Source organism: Cryptomeria japonica, chromosome 6 (assembly GCF_030272615.1).
Source record: "Cryptomeria japonica chromosome 6, Sugi_1.0, whole genome shotgun sequence".
NCBI lineage: Eukaryota > Viridiplantae > Streptophyta > Pinopsida > Cupressales > Cupressaceae > Cryptomeria > Cryptomeria japonica.
In genome coordinates, this window is record NC_081410.1 from 638,304,003 (window position 1) to 638,324,926 (window position 20,924).

Genomic DNA, 20,924 nt, shown 5'->3' on the forward strand with positions numbered 1-20,924 from the left:
CGATGTAGTATGGCATACATTGAACCTTGTTCCCACTTACTCATTGGTGCAAAAGACTGGAAAAAAGAATGTGACCCACAGTGTAATGTGCAGTACACCAACATTTCTTTTATTTGGGATGCACTATGGGCAAGTGGTAGCTAGTAGTTAAAGATATGTTAGTTATTCGTTGTGTAAATTCTAGTCACTAGATATGAAATGCCTATTGAAGCTAGTCACTATCTACGAGAGATGTATATTGAAGCTAGTCCCTATGAGTATGTGATGTAAGCGAGAGATAGTCATCATGTGTGTGGTGTGTATGAGCTAGTCTCATGTGTTAATGAGGGTGTGCTCGAATCACTCTCTATGGAATTGGAGTTTTGAAGGGGAATGACTCCCAATGTAATTATGCACGTTTGAAAGTTACTTGTTAGTAAATGGTTATTGCTACTGGGCTAGTTTTGACAATAGTTCGGGTTTAAAGAGAGATCAAGGATATTATACAAGAGGAGAGTATGAACTTCCTCTAACCTTTTGGGACAAACTACGAAGCCTCTGACTTCCCATGAAGGGATACATAGGTAGGGTCATCTAGAATGAACCCTCGAGGATTAGATTAGGTCTAATAGGAATCTTGACCTCAAGAGCTTACCACCTTTGAATGCAAGCATAAGTGGTGGCATAGATTTGTCATGAGTGTGGCAATTGAAGTTATTAAGAAGATGTCGCTTCTAAGTTAGAACAAGAAGCTTGGTTTATTAAGTTGATACTTGTAAAAACAAAAAAAATTGTAGTGTCCAAGGGGTGGATATCATATTAATATGCTCCTTGCCAGATAGTTGGAATCAGTTAGTTATAGCTCTCAGTAATTCTGCACTGAGTGGGAAGTTGGTCTTTGAAGATGTGGTGCCTGCTTTAATCTTCGAAGATTCAAGGTAGAAGACATCTCAAGGATCTTCTTTTAAGGAAGCCCTTGTTGCAAGAGGCAAAACTCAAGAAAGAGCAAATATTGAGTGTGGACAAACCAGGCCCAAATCCAAAGGCAAAAAAAGGTAAAGTGTTGGAACTATGGTAAAAATAGGCGTGCCAAAAAGGATTGCAGGTTGCTAAAAGCAACCAAGGAGAATCCTAGTACACCAACATCCAAGGCAAATACTGCAAAAAGTTCAAACACCATTGGAAGATGGAGAGCTATTAACTGCTAATCTAAGAGGCTTTTTACTTCATGTTTGGATTATCGATTTCGGTGCCTCCTTTCGTATGACTCCTCACAAAAACTAGTTTTCTTCTTATCGATCTTGTGATGGAGGTATGGTTTACATGATAAATGACAACCCATGTGAAGCTATTGGTGAAGGAGAGGTAAGAATCAAGATGTTTGATGGAGTAGTTAGAACTATTCAACATATTAGACATGTACCTTGTTTAAAAAAAAATTGCTTTCACTTGGAGTGTTTGATGAACAAGGTTATTGATTCAGTGGTGAGAATAGTTGTCTTAAGGTAACAAAGGGAGTTTTGGTTGTGCTAAAGGGAGAAAAAGTTGGCAATCTCTATAGGTTGGTTGGACAAACTAACGATGGTGAGGCTGATTGGTATTTGATGTAGAGATGAACTTATTATCAACCTGGCATCAAAGGCTAGGCCATATGAGTGAACGAGGTCTCAAGGTACTGCTAGATAAAAATCTTCTCCTAGGTGCAAAATCTGAAGATTTAAGTTTTTGTGAACATTGTTTGTTTGGAAAATAGAATAGACTGATTTTTTCTAGAAGTACTACAAGAAACAAAGATGTATTAGATTCAATTTATTCAGATACTTGGGAAGCTCCTGTAACATCTATTGGAGGTTCATCATATTTTGTTTCAGTTATAGATGATTATTCCCATCAGGTGTGGATTTATCTTCTCAAGAAAAAAATTGAAGTATTTTCTTGTTTCAAGAGGTTTAGGGCTCTGGTAGAGAATTAGAAAAGTAAGATAATAAAATGTTTGAGAACTGATAATGGAGGTGAGTTTTGTTAAACCCAGTTTTGTAGTGAGCATGGAATTGCAAGGCAATTGAGGGTTGCTAGGATGCCACAACAAAATGGTATTGTTGAATGCATGAACCGTACAATTATGGAGTGAGCTAGATGTGTGTTGAGCACTAGTGGTTTGGAGCAAAAATTTGGGGTGAGGCTGTAAATACAACTTGTTTTTTGATCAATAGATCCCCAACTACTGCTCTTGATAATAAAATTTCTGAAGAGATATGGAAAGACACACTAGTTGATTATTCATTTCTCCGTATTTTTGGTTCTGATGCTTATGTACATATTCCTAAAGAGAATAGAAATAAGCTAGACAAGAAGTCCACAAAATGTATATTTCTTGGCTATGTAGAAGGTACAAAGGGGTACAAGTTGTGGGACACTGCTGCCCACAAAATTGTAATTAGACGAGGTGTATTTTAATGAAAAGTCAATGCAAAGAGGTGAAGAACAACAAGGTATGGAAGTTATTCCAGTAGAGGTGGAAAAATGTTATGATCACCTAGATATGCTCGATGAAGAGCAACTAGATGAAGATCAACCAGTTGAGCCACAAGGTGAATTATCACTTCTTTTAAGGAGATCCAGTAGAGTAATCAAAACACTTGTAAGATACTCTCTGACTTGTAATTTTGCTTATGCATTACTAACTAATGGTGGTGAACCTAGTTCATATCAGGAGGCTTGTGAAGCAGAATGTGCAAGCAAATGGAGAGTGGCTATGGAAGAGGAGATGAAATCTCTTCATAAGAACAAGACATGGGGTCTTGTTCCATTACCCAAAGGAAGAAAAGCTATTGGGAATAAGTGGGTCTTCAAGTTGAAAAGGGATATAAATAACAATTTGGAGAGATATAAAACTCAGTTGGTGGCCAAGGGGTATGCACATAAATCTGGTATTGATTTTGATGAGATTTTTTTACTTGTTGTACGATTAAGTACTAGTAGAGCTGTTTTAGCTCTTGTTGCTAGTCTTGATTTGGAGTTAGAATAGTTAGATGTTAAAACAAACTTCCTGCATGGTGATCTCTCTAAGGAGATTTATATGCAACAATCAGAAGGTTTTGAGGAAAGAGTCAAAGAGAATCTTGCTTGTAGGTTGAGAAAATTATTGTATGGTTTGAATAGGTGCCAAGGTGTTGGTACAAGCGATTTGATTCCTTCATGATGAGTTTGGGTTTTAGTAGATGTGAAGCTGGTCATTGTACCTATGTTCAAAGGTATGATGATGATAATTTTATTATTCTACTACTATATGTTGATGATATGTTGGTAGCAGGTCCTAGAATGTATATAATCATCCATTTGAAAACTCAGCTTGCTAGAGAGTTTGAGATGAAGGACTTAGGCAGTGTAAATCAAATTCTTAGAATGAGGATACATAGAGACGAGAATAACAAGAAATTATGGTTGTCACAAAAACTTATGTGGAGAAAGTTCTGCAACACTTCAATATGTAGAATGCACAATCAGTTTGTACTCCATTTCCTATTCATATTAAATTGTCTTCAAAACAATGCCCTAACATAGAAGAAAAGAAGACACATATGTCTCATGTATCATACTCATCAGCAGTAGGAATTCTTATGTTTGCCATGGTGTGCACCAAACCAGACATTGCACAAGTAGTGGGAGTTGTCAGTAAATACATGACGAATCTTGGTACTGATCATTGGACAACTATGAAGTGGATTCTCAGATATTTGAGAGGCACTTCAGATGCTGCTATTTGTTAAGTGGGATTAGTCTTCAAGTTAATGAATATGCGGATGCAGATTTTGGTGGAGACAGAGACAAGAGAAAGTCTACAACAAGTTATGTTTTCTCTTTAGTTGGAGGTGTTGTTAGCTGGGTGTCAAAGTTGCAGACAATGGTGGCATTGTCTACTACTGAAGCAGAATATATGGCAGCAACACGGGCTAGCAAGGAGGCAATTTGGCTTCATAAACTTTTGGGTGAATTACAAGTGAAGCAAGATACCATGGTGTTGTATTGTGACAATCAAAGTGCTTTAAACTTAGCACAGAAATCAACATATCATTCCAGAATAAAGCATATTGATATTCAATATCGGTTTGTTCATGAAGTGGTGGAAGGAGGACATATCTCTTTGGCCAAGATTCACAATAATGTAAACCCTGCAGATATTATGATGAAACCTATTGGTAGAGAGTTCATTTGGTGCAAAAATTCTCTTGGTCTACAGATTATGTGATCATAGGAAGCATTGACAATGATCTTTCAGTGGAGGAATTATTCATGAGTTTGAAATTTGACTTCAAGTGGGAGACTGTTGGAATGTGAAGTCCAGATTGATCTCTTGTAGATGTGGTTGAGTCATCATGGATTCTCATCTAGTAATGTTGAGACTTACTATAATAGCAAGTTTTGTTAGGAGACTTAGTATAAATAATAATTTCAAGATGTGTTATACATGTAGCTGTGCGAGTCATGCTTACTATATTTAGTAAGTTGCCTTCAATCATAACTCTTACTATGAATAATAATTTTGACATGTGTTATAAATGCAGTTGTGTGAGTCATGCTTACTATATTTAGTAAGTTGCCTTCAATCAAAACTCTGCAACTCGGTTGTTATAGGTTGCTTGAAGTATTGTTTTGATGTACAGTTTTGAGATTGTTGTAACTCTGTAAATTCTTGAGAATCAATATGAAAGATATTTTGCTCATGTTTTTCTCTTGGTATAATTTTACCAAGTTTTTCCACGTAAATTTGAGTGTTATGCAATTTTGTTCTTCTTTGTAATATAACTATCTCAATGCAAGGCAAGGATATGAAGTATTCATGCATTCATGACTGAAAATAGTTTTGTGTATGAATTTTTTATTGGATTGTAGACTCAACCTTGCACTTCCAAGTGAAAATTAGACTTACTTATGCATTACAAAACAAAGCTTCTCCTCTTCATCTTCATTACTTTGCATAGTTTACCCAAATTTCTCAAACAAAATCGGGGATTTTGAAAGGTCATCTATAAACTTGACAAAATGTAAGGTGGAGATAGGACTTATGCATGAATTTTAATCTTAACATTGCAATTTCAAGTGAACTCTTGACTCAATTCCAAGATATAGTAGAAGGAGGCTTATATTGTTTGAAGGAAATAGATATGATCCTTGCAATTCCATCTTACCACTTTAACCAAATCCTCACCTATTACTCACAATTTTCACCTTTGCAACTTCAAGCCCCGAGTTGTCACAATTTCATAACTTTTACCCTTGAAATTTTACCTCCACACAAGACCTGAATACACATTTTCATTCCTGGACTTACTTATAAACTTATCAAAACAAAACCCTCTCACTCTAAGGCTAAAAACTTCAATATTATTGCTAAGCTAACTAAACAAAGCAAAAAAAGCACTAAGCTACGAAGCTACGAAGCAAAAATTGGGGGTCCCCATTTGCAATGGGGTGTGTGTGTTTGCAACACAACAAAACCCTCAAAGGTGGGAAGTGTTAAAAGACTCCTTCAATACTTTTCTTATCTATAGTTGAAAAAGCAAAGGCACTTACACAATAAATAGATGTGAATGACATAGGACCAAACTAATTAGGAAGGGATTTAGCTTTTGAGTCTATATTAAGGATTATTGTTACATTTGTTCTCTTGGAGATGGAAATTATTAATCTAAAAAGAGCAAAGGATAAGAAGATCAATGTACCCATGGTTGTATAAGATGCTAGAGAGGAGAATGTAATGATAACTAGTACTATAATCACGACAACTTTCTTTCTTTCTTGCATTAATTTCTATTTTAAATCTGCAATAAAGGATTTTTTAATCATAAAATCGCGTGAGCAACATAAGCATTGTCCTCTTCTCCCTAGATAGAGATTGAGCATAATGGTGAAGAAAGAGGGAATGTAGTTGTTTAAGAAAGAAAAGGCTACCATAATATTGATGTTCGAGTCCTCTAGTGGTAACCATTGCCACAAAAATTGTACTCATGTTTAAAATATTTTTCTTATTTAACTCATGTTTGCTTGTGTTTTTTATGGTTTCTACAAAAAAAAAATCATCAAGATATGAACTATTTTTTGGTGTGATATATATTCTACTAATTTTTTACATTCTTCACAAGCTTGTCTTGCTACGATGGATGAACATATGGATTGGGGTTTTGCATTGGTGCTAATTGTATTTGCTAGAATTTTTCTAAAGCCTTCTCTCCAAATCCATTTTATGCTTATTCATAAAATTTTAGTTTTTTCTTGTCCCTCACTTTCTATGCCAAACCATTAATAATGGATGTTCATAGAAGCACAAAAAAGTGTCCTATATAATTTATTTATTTTATTTGGGAGTGTGATTGAGTTGTTTTGTTTTAAATTCAAAAGAACGCATGAATCTATGTTAGGATAAAATTTATATTTTAAATAAAAGAAAAATATATTCAAATTTATAAGGATAGATTGTGCAAGTTAACAATTTTATATAAATTTTAGTATAGTAATAATATGCAAACGACACAAAATGAATTAAGAAGAAAAGTTAGGTTTAAATCAAAATATCTTTCAGGGTACTTTACATATATTAAGAAAAAAAAAAGGCCAATAAAAGTAAGAAAGATTGACCAATAAAAATTAATATTTTTTTCCCAATAAATAAAAAAGTTGCCAAGATTTTATATATAAGGAGGGGGGTTCTTTAAATTATCAGTACTGGCAACCCTTGTTGAAGATCAAATATACAAAAAATTTAGAATCAAATCCATATCCACATAGTAGATCCATACTGATATAAGCAAACCCAAATTCACAAATTTGCACAAAACCTCAAGCAAAACATAGACAAAGTGGATGCAATCCCAATGCCAAAAACACCTAGATTTTAAAATTGCATAATAAGTTATATCATCAAACATAAATCTAGTTACATCATCAAACCTAAATCTAAGTATACCTTATTGGCTTCTAAATTATGTATGCTCCATTGCTTACTAAATCTAGTTAGAGCATCCTCAAATGCTCACACCATGATATCCAATTCTGCCATTTCACCCTAATCAAAAACGTTTGGAAATTTAGATGCTTGACTGCTTTATCACTCCTTTTCTCCAGACCATATGTTGTAGCCTCTTAACTCAAATGATGATCATACTCAGCTCTTTAAAAGGTCAAGACAATGCTGGCGGGTACAGGCAGGAGATCTTCTAACTTAGCTCCACCATAAGGTTTCCGGTCTAATACTGATAGAGATCTTGAAGATCCGGAAAGGGAAGGTGCTTATTTCTTCTAGCTGTTGTCACTGTCAGTGAATCATCTAGCTGTGATTTTCTATTGCCAGCTTCAGCATCTTCACAGCTTGTTACAGCGAAATGTTCTATGGCTGAGATTATGTTCTTTGTTAAAGTTTTTAGTTGCTGTAGTTTTCTAGTAGGATGTTGCAGCTGATTTTAGTTGATTCTCTAACTTTCAGTTGCCAGCTTAGCGTCTTCAGTTTGTTATTGTTCTCCTTGTTACAATGAAATGTTCTATAGCCGAGTTTATGCTCTTTGTTGAAGTTTTTAGTGTTGTCTTGCTTGCTATAGCTTTCTAGTGGGTTGATAGCACTAAAAACTTCAACAAAGAGCATAAACTCAGCTATAGAACATTTCATTGTAAGAAGTGCAACAAAAACAAACTGAAGACGCTAAGCCGGCAACTGAAAGTTAGAGAAACAACTAAAATCAGCAGCAACATTCTACTAGAAAACTACAACAAGCATGAGCACTAAAAACTTTAACAAAGAACATAATCTCAGCCATAGAACATTTCACTGTAACAAGCTGTGAAGATGCTGAAGCTGGCAATATAAAATTACAGATAGATGATTCACTGACAGTGACAGCAGCTAGAAGAAATAAGCACGTTCCCTAAATATTGATGTTCAAGTCCTCCTCTAGTGGTAACCATTGCCACAAAAATTGTACTCATCTTTAAAATATTTTTCTTATTTAACTCATGTTTGCTTGTGTTTTTTATTAAGCCCTTGGCTTCTTCCTTCAACCCCCTTACTGAATCTCTCTCTGTTCATCCGGTTTGGGTCCGCCTCCCCAATCTCCCTCTCCATTTTTGGGAGCCTTCTTGTTTTGAGGCCATTGGACACTCCATTGGCAACTTCTTGAAGGTTGATGATGCCACGTTCTCCATGGGTCATTCTACCTTTGCTCATCTGTTAATTGATGTCGACATATCTCTGGTCCTCCCCAGGGATGTGGTTTTTATGGTTGGGGAGAGGCCTTGGACTCAGCCACTGGATTATAAGGGCCTCCCCTTTCACTGTCGAAGGTGCTTCTCAATGGGTCACTTAGCTTCGGACTCTCTCGCCATAGAGGTGCTGCTACTTGGTGGAAGGGTGCTACTGAAGATCAATCCTCTTGAGATGAGGCGCCCCTTACTGCTGATGAAGCCTTTGCTGATATTACCGCTACCATGGACTCTTTTGCCCCCTTGGCTCCTACATCTGTTGCTCCTACGCCTCTGCTTTGCTCTTCTCCTGGCGGTTATGCTCTTGATGTTGTTCTGCTACAACATCATTTTGTTGTTGTTCTGCAACAACAATTTGGCAGTGTCTCTGTGGGGTCTTCCCCGCTTGATGGTTTACAAGCAGGATCCTTTCCGCTTGGTCATTCCCTTGATGGCCCCGAGAGCATTATCGCCTGAACTGTTGTTTGTCATAGGCGGAAAGGGAAGTCCTCCCTGCCCCCCCTTGGATTGGGTGTCCACACCCCTCCTTGAGTTGAGTTTGAGTTGTTGAAGGTTGGACAAGTTCCCTTGTTCGACCTTGTTGTTCCCGAGCTTGCTCCGATGTGTTGTTTTTTCTGCCTGCGGGCTTTTCTTTTTTGATAGTCTCTTAATATGTTAAGGGTCAGCGCCCTAATTAACGCTGCTTTTTTAATCAAAAACATAGACAAAGAGGATCCAAATATCCAGATTTTAAAATTACATCATAAATATTCATCATCAAACCTAAAACTATATATACTTTATTTACTTCACATTTTCTTTTAGAAAATAACATGGGATTCCAAATCATCTAGCCTGCAGCAATAAATAAATCTTAAGTTAATTTATAATGTTGTGTAACCATCTTATTGGATTAACCTAGCATTATGTTTAAAGAATCATGTAAATAAACTGCTATCGACAGCTTGCAACTGCATTGGACTTCAAAACTGTAATGCAAGCACAAATGTAAATGATCAATTTAAAAACCGTATTTCAGCAATACACGGTGAATTGAAAAACACATCCGATACACCGAATTTTGAAATGACCGTATTTCTGCAGTACACGGTGATTTCAAAGTTCGACATTGTCAAAAAATATACATATCGAAAATTTTAAGTTTTTCATTCCCCTCTCAAATATATTCAAAATATCCTGAATAGATTAGATAACAATCAGAGATTAGATCATGCCATCAACAGATAAGTTACTCAAAGTGATCAGAAATAAGTCAGAGTATTAAATATTTTAATCTTTAATTAATTTTTGTTCTCGTATAAATGTAATAACCTTTCAATACTGGATTGTCTTTTTGACTTCCAATGAGGACAGGTTGTTCAACTTCTTTGAAAGCTTATAAATAAGCCCAATTCGAATCCAATTGGAGGGAGTTAGAGAGTTATAGAGTTATAGAGTTACAGGCATACAACTCTTAGGACGAGTTTGCAAAGCTATGACATGCATCTCGTCTGTCAAGTTTGCAAAGTGGTATCAGAGCCATTTTCGATCGTTGCAGGTGCATCTACATACAAGTGATCTATTTTATGTTGATAAGTATTTCGGTGGTGTTTCAATACTCTCAGGAGGAGAAAATTATTTTGTACCACTGATCTGAATTATTTTGTCAATTCAAAGGACAATACCCAAAGCAAAATTGGTGGTATTGTGAACACATAATAAATCATATAAAAAAAATATTATTTCATTGAAAACATGTAAGAACCATACAATTTTTGGCAAACTCTGTGAAAGAGAGTTGTATGCCCTTGAATGTATCCAATTTGGGCAAACTCTGTGAAAGAGAGTTGTATGCCTGGAATCCATCCAATTTGGGCAAACTTTGTAAAAGAGAGTCGTATGCCCGGAATCTATCCAATTTGGGCAAACTCTGTGAAAAAGAGTTGTATGCCCAAGCCCGTACAAGTTAGGCAATCTTGTGAAGGAGGTATGGCTGTGGACTTCATGAGAGCTGATACAAATTGGCTAACTCGATAGACGAGATGCATATCATAGCTTTGCAAACTCGTCCTAAGAGTTGTATGCATGTAACTTTGTAACTCTATAACTCTCTAACTCCCTCTAATTGGATTCAAATTGGGCTTATTTATAAGCTTTCAAAGAAGCTGAACAACCACTACATTTATGTCCTCATCGGAAGTTGAAAAGACAATCCAGTATTGAAAAGTTATTACATATATACGAGAACAAAAAATTAATTAAAGATTAAAATATTTAATACTCTGACTTATTTTTGATCATTACTCCCTTCTTGAAAGGCAATGGACCCCATTACTCGATCACCTTCCAAATAAAATTCTGCCATGTAACTTGAAAGTGCTAGCGAGACTCTCAAGAGAATAAGCATAATCTGTAAATGCACGAGAAGATTGGGACATTTGAAGTATCTTGATGCCACGTGAACATTGTAGTCTTTTTTTTTTTTTAAAATGGTAGAATTATTGATAGGACTCACGGTTCTGCTTCTACTCCTTTCTTGGCTTTCTTACTTTTATTGAGTCTATGGAGAGCTTATCCTACGCTTCTTCCTGATTTGCTGTAGCAGCAGGAGCCTGGTCAGCTTGAGGCGTAGCAGCTACTGGTTCCTTGGTAGATGCTGCGGTAGCTTCCTCGTTTCCTTCTGCTGAAGACGAAGACAAGGAAGAATTTGGTGTAGTATGGGCAGTGGCTCCTTCGGGTCATACTGTCAACCATCCAAGAAATATATGACGCATATAGTCCAATCACAAAGGTTGCATACTGAAACAACTCATGGCAATAATTTTCTCCTCCTGAGAGTATTGAAACACCACCGGAATACTTTTCAACATAAAATAGATCAGTTGTCTCTAGATGCACCTGCAGAGATCGAAAATGGCTAACTCGACAGACGAGATGCATGTCATAGCTTTGCAAACTCGTCCTAAGAGTTGTATGGCTGTAACTCTGTAACTCTATAACTCTCGAACTCCCTCCAATTGGGTTCGAATTGGACTTATTTATAAGCTTTCAAAGAAGCTGAACAACCACTACATTTACGTCCTCATCGGAAGTCGAAAAGACAATCCAGTATTGAAAGGTTATTATATTTATACGAGAACAGAAATTAATTAAAGATTAAAATATTTAATACTCTGACTTATTTCTGATCACAAAGCCACATTAAAAAACATTTAACAACTTGTAGGCGAGATTTGCAAGACCGACAGTGATATTAGGAAGACATCAGCATCAATGCGGTTGACATGTAACCCCACGAACCCCACTGTCAGCAGGTTTGTCTGTTGCGAATATGGGAAATGGGGCAAACAATTGGCTTGATTTGTGCCTATGATCAGTGATGAGAAAAATTGTGCAAGCAATTTAAGTATTCTTTGAAAACCCTACAGCAGGCTTTTCATGGCGGAGCTGTGCTTCCAATTAGCTCACCGTTTAGGATATTTTTGACAATTACATAGTTTTGGTGGGCCCAGTACGCTATTTCTTCTGAGCGCTGTCTCCTCAGTGGTTTTTCTGTCTTTCATGTCCTCTGTACCCTTCTGATATCTCTCTCTATATGGTTCATTTCCTATGAAATTGCCACCTCATGGCACTTTGTAATTACTAATTACTCACTTCTTTACTATTGCATTTATAGAAAGAAACTCTGACTGCCTATTGCAATTTAAAAGCTGGGGAGCATTTCATACTCCTTTATGACCATGCTTGCTTTAATGCTTGTCAACAATGTCAGGTATGTTTCCCAATGTTCAAATGAACTTTAAAGTTATGGCACCATCCAAAAACTGTTTAGGGAGTATAAAATCGCAAACCACAGTTTAACTTCATTACTCAAACTCACTTACCAGTTCTCTAACCGAGTTTGCAGATTTGAACATGGAAAACTGTCAGGAGATAGTGAGCTTTGCCACTGTGGATGCATTGCCTAGTGTCAATAGGATCTCCATAGAGTAATTCCTAAAACATCAGTTGTGCTTTCCGTCTTTTTGAGTTGTTTTCGGAAAGTTCACCACAATACAACAGTATAAAATCTCAATATGTACCAAATCTAGGGAGAAAACAAAAAGCTAATGACATCTTTATTACTTCATTTCAGCTCATAAAATGTCATTAGCCACAAAGACTATTTGCATGGTAGAAAATTTCAGCTTTCTAGAACATATCAAAGCATTAACTCTGTTTGGTAGTCTTGGGTAAGATTATTCCTGCTATGAAAATTTCTACTAAGAGCCTGTAAAGCTGTGTGAGGTAAAGCTTGAAGCACAGTCTTTTAATTGGTAAAATTTGGATCACTTACACCACAACTGTTACTTGAGTTGTGAGCCTCTTTATTGTGCTTGAGTTTTGGATCTGGGTGATTCTCTTGTGAGTGCCACCCATTACCATTACACCACAAACATATCCGATACACTCTAAATATGATATCTGACATGCAAATTGAAGCACATCATTTGTGCAGGTTTGATCTGTACTTCAGAATGGAATTTGCATTGCAGTGTAGATTTCCTGCCTGCCACCCTGCTTAGTTAAACATGTAACCAAAATGTTCTTTAACATTCCTCAATAACCAAAACTATGAATTTCTTCTTTTCTAGTACATAGCTCCTAGAATTCTCCTGTTTTCTCAAAAGTTGTAACTCTTACTGCTAGATCTTGTTTTAGTTAAATTTCTACTATTCCAAAACACAATAAATATAAAAACGGTGGGAGCAAGAAAGAAAGAAATCAATGTCCACTATGATCAAAAGCTGTGTATGGGACTGGCAAAGTGCATGATTGTCAAATGAACAAAAGGATTATAAAAGGCATCTCTATATAATTTAAAGAGAAAAGAGAGTTGTCTATGGGACTGGCAAAGTGCAAGATTGTCAAATGAACAAAAGGATTATAAAAGATATCTCTCGATAACCTTAAAAAGAAAAGAGAGTTTAATATAAATTATAAACCTCCTTTATGATATACTACTACAAAGAATTATATAATCAATGAAATTTTGTGAAACCAGTTGCAAACAAATAATCATAGAATCACAATTCTTTTTTGTACTGTCTTTCCTATACATACATATACATATGACTGGAAAACAACTTGTTAGAGGATACCAAATACATGGGTGAATTCAACTGGTCTTTGCCCCCTATCGCTGCATGGAAGACAAGTGCTTGAACGAGTTACCTTCTTATATATACCGTATAGTAAATATACAGGGGCAACGCAATGCTGTGAAATGGTTTAAAATGCCTCTTTGAGGATAAGGGATGTGACATTTTCTCACGGGCTAACAATATACATCCAGGAAGGTAGTTGAACTTTAAACCTCAGTTTTCAAACTCAGATGATGACTTTTCTCTTTCCCATGAGTTAAGCCGCCTTAGTCTCTTGTCCAACTCTGCTGTGACTGCTGCCTGTCGCCTTTTACGGTGTTTTGTTATACAGTTAATGGTCATGGAACCAATCTTATCAAACGCCACCTGAAACAAATAACCTTGTTTTAAACAACATAATCTAATTTATTTAGTAAATAAGAGACGATGATAAAAACATTCATTAATAAGTTTAAGCTTTTCCATTTTGGCACCTTCAACAGTGCATCTGGGTCAAAAGCATGATGTACAGTGTGATGCAAAATATTGATCACATCTCCAACTTGTTGAACGGCCAGTAGCTGGTCCTCATTTATCTACAATGTTAATTGCAGAAAGCACTCCTGAGTCTTACCACAAAAAAGCCTTTCATTTTTTTTCGGTTGAAAATTAGAATCTTGTAAATAATAGACTGGAATTATATTACTTGCTTCCTACAAGTGTAATAATAGAAACACCCTACAATTTCCTATGCAGTTAAACTTCAATAAACTGATATTTTTAACAATGAACCAATTTATGTCTATGGTTAACATCATAGTCTATAGACCCTATACTAAGGAATGAATGAACACGAACCTTGAAGATAGCCAAAGCAACCCTGAATAGAACATTGGTTCCCTCACTGAAAAGCAGATCCCAAATCCTCATTGTAGTCTATTGAAGAATCCTCAAGTCAACATACAAAAGTGTAGTAAGATATAGAAAACATCCAAAATAAGGGAAGAATACATATAGCTCATCCATGGAGTCTGCATAATTGTTTTCAAATAGTAGCACAAAACAGGGATACCTCTGAAGGCAAGCTCTTTGCAAACAGACAGAGAAACCATTCTGTTGCTACAAGAGACACATCAAAGTCTAAGTCCTCAAAATGTCTAGCAAGCCTGGCACAAACAAGGAAGAACAATGTTCTAAGTTACTGCAAGCTTTAAAAGGTAATAGATTACAGTTCTAGGACTCTATTTCCTTTCTTGATAGAATTATCACATCCTTACCTAGGAAACATTTTTGCAAGCAAATCCTTGAAAACCATTTGTTCAACATGGCATCCATATAAATTGTCTGCATAGCAGTCATTAAACAAAACATTCTCCAAAAGCACAGCCAGCATCCAAAATGCATCTTCCTCTGTTTTCATGACTAACAATAGCAATGCCGCGACATAATTCATCCCCTGTTTCCAAAGCAGAAAAAGGATTCAATTGAGCCACTATGTCAGATTAAGTTTATGGTAATATCAACAAAGATTTTCCACAGTTCTCATATGTGCACGCAGGACAGCTTAAGAAAAGAAGCACAAATAAATTATTGCCACCTGACAATACCCAACACGAGAATCACGAAAGGAATATGCCACAAGAACTCTTCTCAGAGATGCATGCCCCTCTTCAGCATCCAACCATGGGTGAGTAGGAAAAGTACGAGCAATATCCTGAACATAAATCAGAAAAATGTCTATCAAATGCTATTCAGTTGTGGGTTATAACAAAAAGCCTCCTATTCGAACAGTTCAACAGGACTGTAAGCGTTGGAATCTTGAAATTTTGAATTAGCAATGAGCACATAAGTACCTCAATCAAGCATGAGAGTTACAGTATACATAATTTTTCTGACAAGCACACTGCCAAACAAATCCCTATATTAATTGCTCAGAAGAAAAACTGCTCCCAAACATATCATAAAAATATTGCAGGAGTAAAAATTCCTTAGTTTACCCAAGTCTAGAATGATAAGATTTCAAAAAAGTGTTCAATTGATTGTCCCCTGCTGCTGTTAGAAGATATGGAATCAAGACCCCAAGTTGTTTTATACTAAAACACCTTTGTCAGCATTTTTCTCTGTAGGAAAATCCACAATCTCACATTGATACTGTTTACAGAGTTGTGTTGAGACATGGACCAGCTAGGACTCGAACCTAGGACCTTCCATACGCTGCTGGAGTGCTCTACCACTGAGTTACTGGCCCCTCTTGGACCATTCTATCGTCGGTCCAGGTGTGGCTTAGTTCCAACACCAACACCCCCCCTTAAGCTACACCTCTTGTGTGCTTGGGGTTCCTAGCCTGGACCTGGCTCTGATACCATGTTGAGACATGGACCAGCTAGGACTCGAACCTAGGACCTTCCATACCACTGAGCTACTGGCCCCTCTTGGACCAGTCCATCGTTGGTCCGGGTGTGGCTTATTTCCAACACCAACAGGTTGATGCATTAGTTTCAATTTTTGGGTATTCTAACAAAAAAGTTTCAGGATGTCATTCTGAGATGTTTGTATTAATGGAACGTAGATAATCTTCATTCAGGCCCTACAGAATAGACTACAAAACTTTCCTCCTAAAAGATATTCACGATGCAATCGACTTCTTGTAGTTTTTATCATATGGATTTGGGGTGCACCCGAGACGATTGATTGCCTAGAGCTTATTATGGCACATTAGACATATGTTTGGGCTAGGCAATTGATGATTCCTATATTTGGGTTACCTGTTAAATTTATTGATATTCTAGCATGGGCATTATTAGTAACAAGCCACATGAAATCAAACATTAATCCAAATAAGAAAACAGAACCCTTATGATGCTTGCCTGGAGCCTATTATGGCACATTAGACATAAGTTTGGGCTAGCTAATTGATAGTTATTTTGTTTGGGTTACCTGTTATAGCATAGCTCAACTGAGGGAATTCTTATATTTCAAATAAGAGCTGGGTGTCCTGGCTAGAATTTGTAGCTAAATACAAACTTGGCAATCAGGATTACGGGTCCTTTCAAACCATTGTAGAGTCAAATCCTCAAAAATGCTTGATAACGTTGGGATTAGATGCACTGGAGCCTTGTGCAATGGTTGGAAGTGGTATGCAGACAGTCTTTCAAGGAATTACAAACCTTTTAAAGGATATTCATGGATTTCTCCTCACTTGCCTATGGTTCAAAAACTTAATGTCAAGTGGAATCTTCAATCCACTTCCATAAATTGCATGGCATGTTCAAAACAATTCGGTTTGCCACTGTGCAAGCCAAAGTGGCTCTTTTACTATGTCATTCTCGTTGGATATTGGCTTATCCATCTAGGTGTCCAACTCCCTCTATAAACTCCTAATCATCTCTTCATATTTTTCCCATGGGCCAAGTTGTGTGGAATTGGATACATCAAACCCTTTTGGCTTGACATTTTATCTTAGCATATAATTCTTCTAGGGAATTGGTCAGAAAAAATCTTTTAGATTCATTTGGCATGTGAACATTCTATTAAATATATGGAAAGATTGGATTGATACTTCAAATCTTGGAGCTATTGAGAATGCTCACTTTTTAATGTATTCTAAAGTCGATATGCTCTTAGTGTTATGTACAACTAAGTTGCTTTAGAAGTAGCCCATTTACAAACTCTTGTAGAGCATTGAGCTAATGCTATCTGCACTATTGCCACACGGCTAGTCCTCTACTTCTTAAGGTGATCATGGTTTTTTTCAGTTGGCACAACAGAGTAGAATTCCCCAAGCTGGTCCTTGCTATATCTCATGTTCAAATAACTCATGTTGATCAAGAAGAGGAAAAAGATACATCTAGCTGCATAATAATATGATCACTTTTGTTTTGTCTGTGGCGTCTTGCATTGACTTTTGGGGGCATTGTTCCATTGCACCCATCCTCCATGTGAACTACTATATTCTATAATAATAGTTTAATATAGTAAGTGTCTCCATAGATTTATTAAGAAGAACATTCTCCGAATGAACATAACCGACATCCAAAATACGTTCTCTTCTATTCTCATAACTGACAATAGAAACTAATTGCCTAATGTAGCTAAGTAGAAAAGGATTCATTGAGCAAATGTCTAAGATAAAACTCGGAATAACACTTTAAACCAATTTAAAGAACACTGTATACTCAGTTATAGCTCTTCTAATATGAAGCTCTATGTTCAAACATACGTAGGAATTAGAGCTTAGGAAATGAGTGCAAAAACATTTGAGATTGACATTTAAATTTTATCCACGAATATATGACTTAGGTTGATATTGGGTCTATTCTAGTACAATTGCATTGTTAAACTTTGTATATATCATTTTAAACTTAGGAAAGCCCAGGGGCCTACAGCTATAAAATTATTAAACTAGAAAGATTTTGATGATCCATTCAAGTCAAAATATAGGCAAAAAAATCTAACTAGACAATATTTGAAGATGCCTAATCTAAACTGATGGAATTAGCTTTCAGGGTTGATAGTGTGAGTGGAGAAATATTGGGACTGATAACTAACTATGCATCTGAGACCTATATGCATAAAGGTATGTGCTGCACTAATATCCAATGAAAGGATAAGAGATTATTCTGTCAGAATATGGATATTGCCGGTATAATTTCATTTAAATTTTAGGAGAAGTGCTCCCCTATCAAAGTATGCGGATGATTTGGAAGCTAAAATCTCTCTGACTTACTGGATTGATCCAAGACACAATGCAGAATAAACCCAACAACACGAGATTTAAAGACACCTGAAAACCAAAATGTTTAGTTCAAGGTATATAGTTTTGGAACAATGACATTGGTATAACATTGGTGCGAAAACATTGGGATCGGCACCTTTGTATGGCTGAGGCCCAAGTTATAATGGCACATGGTAGTTGATTGCATTACAAAATCTAAGGGTCAGGAGTTTATTCTATAAAAATATGGGTTGCGCTAGTACAAATTTAAATTTAAAGAAAGGCCAAGAGATACGTATTGTATGGATATACGCTAGTATAGACCCATATCCCTGTAAGAATATGGATATTTATATACAACTGCATTCAAATATGGAGAAACTCCAAAACCTTAACCTATTAAAATATGGGAATATGTTAGCATAATGAATTCAAATTTAAGGCCAGGACAAGAGCTTGCTCTGTCAAAGTATGGGTATGTGATAGCATGATTGCATTCAACTTTAAACAAACACCAAGAGCTTACCTTGTGAAGCTACAAGTATGTACTAGTGTAATTGCACTTAAATCTGGACGAAAAGGCAACAACCATTATCTAAACATATGATGTGCAAACATAATGCATACAAATCTAAGGACATGCCAAGAGTTTATCTCTTAAGAATCTGGGTATGTACTTGTATAATTGCATTGAAATCTGAAGAAAGGCAGAAAGGCCTAGACCGTACTTTATCAAAATATGGGTGTGTGCTAACTGTTAAGTAAATTTCCATGTACTTGTATAATTGCTTTGAAATCTGAGGAAAGGTCTAGACCTTACTCAATCAAAATATGGATATGTGCAACTGTTAAGTAAATTTCCATGCAAATCTAAGGAAAAGGCAAGATAGTTTGAAAATTACTCTATCAAAATATGGGTGTGTGCTAACTGTTAAGTAAATTCTCATTTACTTGTATAATTGCATTGAAATCTGAGAAAAGGTCTAGACCTTAATCAAAATAAGGGTATGTGCAACTGTTAAGTAAATTTCCATGCAAATCTAAGGAAAAGCCAAGATAGTTTGAAAATGGTGAGGCTCAGAGCATATCTTACTTGATCAATCTGGCTGGTAGCTGGAGTAACCATGCCCTCAACAGCCTGAATAAGGTCTTGATAGTAACTGTGGGGAACAGTGGAGCGCTTCTTAGCTGCTCCAGATGCCATAAACCACAGCTTGGGTCTCACAACAGGCGGAATCCCCTGTCTTATGAGCCTCTTCAAAACAATGGTATTGGTGAGAGTTGACAGAGAGAGCGAAGAGACAAAGTTTCCATTGTCTTTCCAATATTGGGTTTGCAGATACCAGGCAGCCCCTTTGGCAGCTTCCATTGAGCGCCACACTCGGGCCTGCTCTTTCACCTTCTGTCTCACCTCATTCATCACATTTGCCTCCTCAATGGAACCATCAACTTTGAACGAGTAAATGTCCTCAAACTTCACATTCCCCTTCCAAAACATTTTGCATTTTGCTAAATCTCCTTCTCCTGCCAGTTTCCTCTGATTCTGTGCTCCAGACATTTTTGATAGTCGTTGAACATGTAATAAAATTGCATAATTTAAGTGTAAGTACCAAGGACGTTAGATATACAATCTTTCTTTATTTCTTTCTTAAAAGTTTTCTTGAATTCTTAACCAGTAGCAGGTAGTTCTTATCAGTAGTGCAAGAATCTTAGTAGCCGTTATATTCAAATATCATTGGGTGTATGTGGACCCTAGGGACCAACATAGAAAAGACATTTCGTAATTATCCACACCGAAGGAAAGCTTCTTTTTAAGTGGCACGATTCATGTGAACGTTATTATTGAAAAGCGCTTCTTTCATAAAGGTACCTAAGGTAGCTTTTTTCCCCAAACTCCGTAAGTCAAGAAACTAGTTTATAAATGAAATCTAGATAGCTTAATATAATATATTTAAAATAAAAAAAACTTTGTTCACTTATGAAATCCTTCTAAAATGAGTAATATGCTCTAGTTCAATAAACAAATTAAAATAATTAAAAATAATAAAATAAGTGTATTTAATTTTAGGAATAATGATGAAGAATGAATGTTGATGTTGCATATAATCTAATTGTCAAAATGTACAAAATTAATGTCTATAATTTAATGAATATCTTAGTCTCTATGCAGTCTCATAAATATCTTTGGGTCAAATATGAAGCCCTTTGGATCAAATATGAGTATCATGATAATGATTTGTTCTGTAGGAAGGAATTGTGGCTTGTGGGAATGATATGATAGAAAGTTGTGTCAAAGATCTCATTGCCTTCATTGTCCCTACGTTTGAAACTATCGAGGAAGTGTTTGCAATCACCTTAGAGGAGCTTGTGATTACTAGGGTAAACTTCTCTCAGATTGACCCCTTATTCAAACTAACTTAATGGATTTGAGTGAATGATTGGAGACAACATTTGTAGTCTTGTAGATGGCTTATATGATTCCAATTCATCTTAAGATTATCCATCCCTTGGAAATTGAAAGTGTGCTCTAGTGCTTTTTCTCCTTATTAATCCCTATGAATTAATTACACTATTAATACATCTTTAAAACCAAGACATAGCAACAATTTATTAACATGTGCACCAAGTTGGTTCCTAGCAATTATTAGGAATGAGGGAGAATTTTATATTTTAAAAATTTTGAATTTTAATTTTAGGGTCGCTTATGAGTCATTCAAGATTGACCTAGGACAAAAAATTGCCAGGTTTGAGGGATGGGGTGAATTTATGGAAATTGATGTGAATATGGATGCAAATAATGTGTAAATAGTAAATATATATTGTGTGCAAATAGGGAGAGATACGGTTAAATGCATAGAAATGTAGGAGTTGATAGTTAG

At 36.1% G+C, this 20,924-nt stretch overlaps 1 protein-coding gene across 2 annotated transcripts; it reads right to left on the minus strand.

Moving 5' to 3' along the window:
* Positions 1–13,263: 13,263 nt before the first annotated feature.
* On the minus strand, positions 13,264–19,714 carry LOC131068664 (uncharacterized). 2 transcript variants are annotated; one of them, XM_058003902.2, is made up of 7 exons: positions 19,139–19,713; positions 14,929–15,045; positions 14,609–14,787; positions 14,404–14,497; positions 14,190–14,267; positions 13,826–13,927; positions 13,264–13,718 (listed from the first exon to the last, which is right to left on the minus strand). In XM_058003902.2, the coding sequence occupies exons 1-7, from the start codon at positions 19,601–19,603 to the stop codon at positions 13,566–13,568; spliced, it is 1,188 nt and encodes a 395-aa protein (XP_057859885.1). In that variant the 5' UTR covers positions 19,604–19,713; the 3' UTR covers positions 13,264–13,565. The 2 variants fall into 2 exon arrangements, with proteins under 2 accessions (XP_057859885.1, XP_057859886.1); XM_058003903.2 differs by lacking the exon at positions 13,264–13,718 and having other exon boundaries at positions 13,852–13,960; positions 19,139–19,714.
* Positions 19,715–20,924: the final 1,210 nt, after the last annotated feature.